At 36.9% G+C, this 8656-nt stretch overlaps 1 protein-coding gene across 1 annotated transcript in view; it reads left to right on the forward strand.

Annotated features, from left to right (window-relative positions):
- The window catches only part of COL4A5 (collagen type IV alpha 5), a 278780-nt gene that overhangs the window by 103238 nt on the left and 166886 nt on the right, over positions 1-8656 (forward strand). The window contains exon 2 of the mRNA XM_006775788.2: positions 2457-2516. Coding sequence (XP_006775851.1) covers positions 2457-2516 — 60 coding nt within the window. The remainder of the gene's footprint in view (positions 1-2456; positions 2517-8656) is intronic.

Here is an 8656-nt window from a genome sequence, read left to right on the forward strand (position 1 = left end):
ATAAGTGGAACAACAAATTTCTTCTCTCTCTCTCTCTCTCTCTCTCTCTCTCTCTCTCTCTCTCTCTCTTTCCTCTCTCTTCCCCTTCCTCTCCCTGTCTCCAAAAGAAATACAGAACAACAAAAAACACAAGAAATGTCACAAACATATTTTTAATATATTTTTATTGATTTTAGAGAGGAAGGGAAAGGGAGATAGAGATAGGAACATCAATGATGGGAGACAATCATTGATCGACTGTTTCCTGCAAGGCCCCTGCTGGGGATTGGTCCCGCAACTGGGGCATGTGCCATAACCAGGAATTGAACTGTGACCTCCTGGTTCACAGGTCGATGCTCAACTATTGAGACATGCTGGCCAGGCACAAACATATTTTTCTGGAACAGCCTCTTGGAATGTAAGTGAAAAATTCCCCCAACATCAGGTCATTGTTGTTTGTTCTTATACTGGTAATTAGTAAAAGGAATTTCAGCATGTTAGGGGTTCTAACTAAAATAATGATTTCAGGCCGAAACCGGTTTGGCTCAGTGGATAGAGCGTTGGCCTGCGGACTGAAAGGTCCCAGGTTCGATTCCGGTCAAGGGCATGTACCTGGGTTGTGGGCACATCCCCAGTAGGAGATGTGCAGGAGGCAGCTGATCGATGTTTCTCTCTCATCAATGTTTCTAGCTCTCTATCTCTCTCCCTTCCTCTCTGTAAAAAATCAATTAAAATATATATTTTTAAAAAAAGATCCTTAAAAGAATGATTTCAGTACTTCAATAAGCACTGGGGAAGATAATCTGGTCATGACTGGAGTAAAGGAAAGCATGGAATGTTGGGAAGGACCCTAAGTTACTTTTTAAGTTATAGGCTCCCAAGGCTGAGCATTGATAAACATTATTTGGTGTATACATTACATAAAAGTTTCTCTTATTTGATGAGAAGCATGCTATCTTACTGTACATAAATACTGAGGTATCTGCCTATGTTAAACTAATTACTATTTATTTTTCTAAGCCATTAAGCTTCATGCCAGAATAAAATATAGTTCTGGAAGGCAGAAGTCATCTATTTTCCTGTTTAATAGATCTTTATTTTAAAAGAAGACAATTTTCTGGCTTCAGGAACTCAATTATTAATATAAGTGAATGAAATTGTTACGAGTAGCTATTATAATCAGTTAGGTTGTGGGAATAGCATTTTCAGTAAATCTTGAAGCTGATAATACTGTGCTACTAGAGATGAAAGAGTGGGGGAAAAGAAAAAAAATTGTGGTTAAAGATAGTATTATGTATTTTATGCCACATGATTGCTCAAGAATGCAGAGAAAAAACAACTTCTTGGCTAGTTGCCAAGGTTACTGCTAATATGGATTAATAGGTAATTTCTTACAAGAGATGATAGGAGGAAAAAAAAGTTCCTAGGAGCTTGTACAGTGGCAAATCATATTACAGAGAAGTTTTATGAATTTCTTTTTCATTTTTAAAATATATATTTTTGCTTTAAAATTATTTTAAAAAAATGTTATACAGTGGGGCCTTGACTTACGATTTTAATTTGTTCCATGACGGAGCTCGTAACTCAAATTACTCTTATGTCAAATCAAAAAGTGAACGAGTGAGACACGTGATGCTGGGCTGATGTTGTGGCGTTCACTGTGACGTTCGCTGCGCCAACTAGCAGTAGGGTATCTGAAGCTGGCTTGTAACCCGAATTTTAGCTCGCAACTCAAAGCAAAAAATCGGCCGAAAGACGGCTCTTATCTCGAAAAACTTGTTAGTCGGGACACTCGTAAGTCAAGGCCCCACTGTATTACATGTGTTGGCAAGGATATGGACAAAAGGGAACCCTTGTGCACTGTTGATGTGACTGCAAATTGGTGCAGCCACAATGGATAATAGTATGGAGATCTCTTGAAAAACTAAAAATATATACCATATGACCTAGCAATTCTACTCCTGGATATTTATCTGAAGAAAAGGAAAACCTTAATCTGTAAAGATATACGTACCCCTATGTTTATTGCAGCATTATTTACAATATCCAAGATATGGAAGCAACTGAGGTGTCCATTGATAAATGAGTGGATGAATAATATATTTACCTACACAATGCAATGTTACACAGCAATAAAAAAGAATGAAATCTTGCCATTTTTGACACCGTGGGCGTTCTAGAGGGAATTATACTAAGTAAAGTAAGTCAGGTTGAGAGATACAAATACCATATAATTTCACTTATATGTGGAATCTAAACAAATAAAACAACACAAAAATAGACCAATAGAAACAGAAACCAAAGGGATGGTTACTAGAAGGGAGGGGGTAAAAAAGGTGAAGGGGGATATAATCAACAATATTTTTCCAGTATTTTTTTATAAATTTGAATTGTTGAATTCAGTTGAGATGTTAGTCAAAGTCTGGTTTTCAGGTTTATATTTAATGATTTTTCTCCTCATTTCTCTTTCTTTATAGGCTTGCTATGGGTGTTCTCCAGGGTCAAAGTGTGACTGTAGTGCTATAAAAGGAGAAAAGGTAAGATCTGAGATGGGACTTTGAAAATATAGGAAAAACAGAAAAATAATGTTTTTAATACTGTTTTTTAAAAAACAGGGTTTCTACCTCAGCACCTAAGTAAGTAAAAATGAATTCTATTCTAGTGCTTATTGTAGATTGTTGCAGGGATCAAAACATTGTTTGTAAAAGGCCATAAAATAGATGTTTTAGGTTTTGTGACCCAGTAACGTCTCTGTTACATATCTCTCTTTAAAATATTTTATTATTATTATTATTAAGGTATTACAAATGTGTCCTCATCCTCCCCATTAACCCCCAACCTCCCCCCCCACCACACACACTCATGCTCCCATCCCCCTGTACATTTTTAGCTCTTGGACTATATAAAACAAACTTCTGACTGTATTTTACTTGAGATCTGTAGTCTATCAACCTCTGATCAATCCTGTTGAAAGCACTTAATAACCAAAAGAAGGGGAAAAACACTTAAGAAGGAACCAAACATTTATCAGGCTACTAATCCGTGCTGGATACCATGCTAGACAACTTTGTGTATACTTATGTAGTCTATGTAAGTTAATGATTGGTGAAGCTCTATTTTTATCTCACTGTTCCACAACAGCATCCCTGTTGTATACATATGATGATTACAAAGTATTGGTGATGATTAAATAGCATAAACCTAGCCACTTTGAGTCAGTGACTCACATTAAAATTGGAAGATTAAAAAGAGATAGTGAATTGTGGCCCTATGAGAATTTTAAGGAGAAAGGGGATTATACTCTAGTTTCCACTCTTTGAGCTCAATAAATATTTTTGAATAAATAAGTGAATGCTACTAATTACATATGAAAAAGTTTGGGACACCATCTCAAGACCATATTCCATTTAGAAATATAAAGGTTCTCTGGCATATTAATGTGTTTAAAAGTTCTGGAGTAAAGAAAACTGTTTTGCAATGCTATATTTCCAAGCTCCATTTCATCATGTAACCCACTTTTCTCTTAACAGACCACCTATTGCAGTAGTCCCCCTTTATTCATGGTTTTATTCTCCATTGTTTTATTTAACCACAGTCTTCTGAGGTTAAAAAATATTAAATAAAAAATTCCAGAAATAAGAAATTCATGTGTTAAATTGCATGCCATTCTAGGTAGAGTGACTAAATCTTACACCATTATGCTCCATCCTGTCCAAGATATGAACCAGTCCTCTGTCCAGTGTATCCATGCTGTATACACTATCTGTCCATTAGTCACTTACTAACCATATCACCAGAAGGTCAGTATTTGCCTTAACACTATATCAAAAGGCTTATGTCAATCACCTTACTTCATTTAGGAATATCATATTATAACAAAAAAGGGTGACTACAGGATCCTAAGATATTTTGAGTGAGAGAGACCATATTCGTATAACTTTTATTACAGTATCCTATATAATAAAGAGCTAATATGCAAATGGTCATCACGCCCTCATGCCCTTGCACCGAGGCTGGGGACCTGAGGCTGCGCCACCCCCTGGTGGGGCTTGATGAGGGACCTGAGGCTGTGTCCCTCGCCCTGTAGGGCCTGACAGGGGTGTGGCCAGCCAGGTCTGGGTCTTGTGCTATTTCGAGGCACACATGGGCGGGTGGGGACTTGACTCTGGGTCCCACGGCATGCCCCAAACTCTGACAGGAGGGAGATGTTCATATACATTTTACTAATTTTCTTTCATATCTGACACTTCTATTATAGAGAAAGGGCAAATAGCAATATTAAAATATTTCCTCTAATTAGTTCCCTTTTAATGTGCATGAATTTCATGCACCAGGCCACTAATATTGTTATAATTGTTCAATCTTATTATTAGTTATTATTGGTAATCCTCTACTGTGCCTAATTTATGAATTAGCCTTTATCATAAGTATGTATGTATAAACGAGAAAAAAACTATGTATAAGGTTCAGTATTATATGTGGTTACAGGCATCAACTGAGGGTCTTGGAATGTACCCCCATGGATAAAATGATACTACTATATATTAATCAAATAGTGTTATGCTGAACATCTATTTGAATAACAGAATTTGAGGGGAGTAGTTTTATAGTAATGGTGCTATCTCTAATGGTAAATAAAATAAGAGTGATTAATTTCTTATATTGGTACAGTGACTTTTATCAGATTAAGTCTTCTTGGGATAAGAAGTATACACTCTGGACAAAAATAATAGCTATTTAATGGCACAGGAGAGTGACCAAAAATTAAAAAAAGGAGAAAGGATTCTACCCTTGAAAGAAAGGAACTACACTGGGCAAGTTTGCATTTATGTTGCTTTTCTCCTGAGTGCACTGTTCAATCTCCATGGTATAGGATGGTCAGAGACCAGACACGATGCCACAGTCTTACTGGCTTGAGAAGTCAGAGGACAGAAGTGAGGATGCCAGAATGGTTTTGAAGTGATGGGAGTTATGCTGGAATGAAGGGAGCCACAAAGGAGATAGCCAAAAAATTCTGCTTCTTAACTCCACACAAACTCTCGGTTGAATCCTGAAATTTACATGTAAAGGAGGATTCATACAACCCAGCAAAAAGGAATTGTTAGATTAGAAGAATGCAATAACTAAACATAAAATTTAATTGCTGTCCAGTGAAGGGAAAACAGAGTTTTACGATTTAGTTCAGTTGAGTTAACTATTTCCTGAAATAAAATTTCAATATTTTCCAGAGGCAGAAAAAGAATCCATGATGTCTACATATTAACTACAATGTCCAGTATGCAATCAAAATGTACTGGACATAAGAGATAGCAGATAAAAGTGACCCATAGCCAGAAAAAGATCAGTCAATGATAACTAACTTGAAATAACACATATGTTAGAAATTCTAGACAGTGATTTAAAACTAATAGGATAAATATATTTATTATTTTAAAGGGAAATCAGCTCAGAATGAATGAACAGAGAATCATAACAGAGCTCTGGAAACTGGAAGAAAGAGGAAAATCTACATTTAAAAAGCAAAATATAAGAAAGAGCAATTTACCAGATGGGCTTTTAAAAGCAGGATGGAGATGACTGAAGAAGGGGTCAGTGAAGTTAAAAATACATTAGAAGAAAGATCCAATCTGAAGAACAAAGAGAAAGAAAAGCATAGGTCCTCAGTGACCTGTGAGACAGTATTAAATGACTTAATACAAATATAAATGGAATCCTATAAGAACAGGAGGAAGAAAACAGGGGAGTAATAATAGTAATAATTAATGAGGCAGTAGTAATGGCAAGAATTTTGCTCACTTGGTGAAAAATACAAATTTACAAAATAACATAAATTTAAGAAGTCCAGCACAACCCACACAGGATAAAAACAAAGAAAACTACACCCAGGCACATCATAATGAATCTACTGAGAAAAATATAAATATATGATTAAAAGAAAATCTGAAAGAAGCTAAAGAAAAAATACACATTATATACTGGGGCACAATAACATCACTGAGTTTTACAAATTCTTCATATATTTTGGAAATTAAAAGTTTGTCAGAGCTACTGTTTGCAAACATTATCTCCCATCTGGTTGGCTGCCTGTTTGTTTTGTTGTCAGTTTCTTTTGCTATGCAGAGCTCTTCAGTTTGATATAGTCTCATTCATTTATTTTTACCTTTCCTCCTTGCCTTTGGGATCAAGTCCATAAAATGTTCTCTACCATCAAGGTCCATACCAAACAAATAAGCAATCCAATCAAAAAGTGGGCAGAGGACCTGAAAATACACCTCTCCCAAGAAGACATACAAACAACCAATAGATATATTAAAAGATGTTCAACCTCACTGGCAATCAGGGAAATGCAAATTAAAACTACAATGAGATACCACCTTACACCAGTTAGAGTGGCCTTTATCAACAAGATAAGTAACAACAATGTGGGAGAAGTTGTGAAAATAAGGGAACCCTCATTGACTGCTGGTTGGAATGTAGACTGGTACAACCACTATAGAAGGCAGTCTAGCAATTCCTCAAAAAATTAAAAATAGAGCTACCATATGATCTAACAATCCCACTCCTGGGTATATACTCAAAAAACTCTAAATCATTTACATGCAAAGATGTATGCACCCCTATGTTCATTGTAGCATTATTCACAGTGGCCAAGAGTTGGAAACAGCCAAAGTGGCCTATAATAGAAGACTGGATAAAGAAGATGTGGTATCTATACACAATGGAGTACTATGTGGCCGTAAGAAAGAATGGAATAGCCTCATTTACAACAACATGGGTGGACCTTGAGAACATTATGTGAAGTGAAATGAGTCAGACAGAAAAAGCAAGAACTACATGATTTAACTCATATGTGGAATATAAAACTGAAACTTAAGAACAAACTGCAGTGTGGTGGTTGCCAGAGGAAGGGGGGTAGAGGGAGAAAGCGGTCCTAACATGAGGTGACAGGAGAAGATTTGACTTTGGGTGGTGTGCACATGGTCCTATATACAGATTTTGTAAATTAGTAATCCACACATGAAAACTATATGTTCATGTTGACTAACGTCACCCTAACAAAATTTAATTTAAAAAATCATCATTGAAAATATCTGCATATACAGTGAAAATACACATAAAAGCAAAAGCAAATTTAAGACATTTTCTGGTCATAAAACATGAGAAAATTTTTCACCAGCATATTTGCACTAAAATAAATTTCTTCAGGCTAAAAGACTGTTTAAGCCATAACAACAAAGCTTCAAAAGCATAACAACAGCCCTGGCTGGGTGGTTCAGTTGGTTGGAGTGTCATCCGAAACACCAAAAGATTATGGGTTTGATTACTGGTCAGGGCACACACATAGGCTGTGGATTCAATTCCTGATTGGGGTGTATATGGGAGGCAACCGAACATCGATGCTTCTCTCTCTCTCTCTGAAATCAATAAAAACAATAACAACAACAGCATATCCTCAGGTGAGAATTTAAACAAAACAAAACAAAAAAAAGAAAAGAAAAGCATAACAACAGAAGCCCAAACTGACAGAATTAAAGAGAGAAATAGATAAATCCACAATCATAGTTATAGATCCTAATACTCCTATTTGTCATTGGCACAATAACTATGAAAAAAAATTTGTAAAGGCATAGGTGGTTAGAATTACACTGCTAACAATATAGGCCTAACTGACATATATAGAGTCCTATATCCAATAACTACAGAATGTAATTTTTTTCAAAGGTATATGAAATTTTCTCCATGATAGACTATATAATGGGCAATAAAATGAGACCCTATCAATATCAAAATATTGAAAACATCAGTATATATTATCTTACCACATGTAATGAATAAGAAATCAATAACAATAAGATCTGTCAAAAATCCCTAATTATTTAGAAATTGGAAAGCACCATTCTAAATAACTGATAGAGCAAGGAAGAAATCACAAGGAAAATTAGAAAATACTTTAAGTTGCATAATTATTGAAATGCAATATACTGAGAATTGTGGTATTGAATTAAAGCAGGGTTTAGTGAAAAATAGTTTTAAATACCTATTTTAAAAAAGAAGAGAGGGGAAAGGCCAGGAAGGCCCCCCAACAGCCAGGCAAGGCCACAGAGACCCCCTCCTGGTGCCAGCGGGCCCCATGGGAAGTTAAAGACTAAAGGCAAGAAGGACAGCCCAGATGTCAAGGCCCACAGGAAAAGCAAAACTGGGACTCGGAGCTCAAAAACCACAGTCCCCAAGAGTGAAAATGGTGTGACTTCCCCGGTCAAAAAGAAGACAGGGAACAAGGTCCTTAAAGAGGCCACTGCCCAGGGGGCCAGGAAAGGGTCGAAAGCCAAAGCTGTTGCTGCTCCTAAGGACAGCGAGTCCAAGATGGTACCTGAACTGCTGACCAGGAAGGCAGAGGTCCCCAGGGGCCCAAGAAGGCCTGGCATGTCCACCACGGCCTCATCATCCAAAGAGAACAAGGTGAAGGCAGAAGCCAAGAGCTAGAGGCGGGGTGGAGAGACACTAAGACTCAGAGTTTTTATATTCCCCAAAAAACACATCACTTTATTTTACTGTAACCTATTTATCAATAAAGAATTTTTTCTCCCTCACAAATTGGTGTGGACGAGGGCTGAGGCCTGAGGATCTGGCCATTGAGGGCCAGGGCCCAGATAGAAGCTCCCGCCCTGGGGGAGCC

The sequence above is a fragment of the Myotis davidii genome, unplaced genomic scaffold (assembly GCF_000327345.1).
Source record: "Myotis davidii unplaced genomic scaffold, ASM32734v1 scaffold489, whole genome shotgun sequence".
Taxonomy (NCBI): domain Eukaryota; kingdom Metazoa; phylum Chordata; class Mammalia; order Chiroptera; family Vespertilionidae; genus Myotis; species Myotis davidii.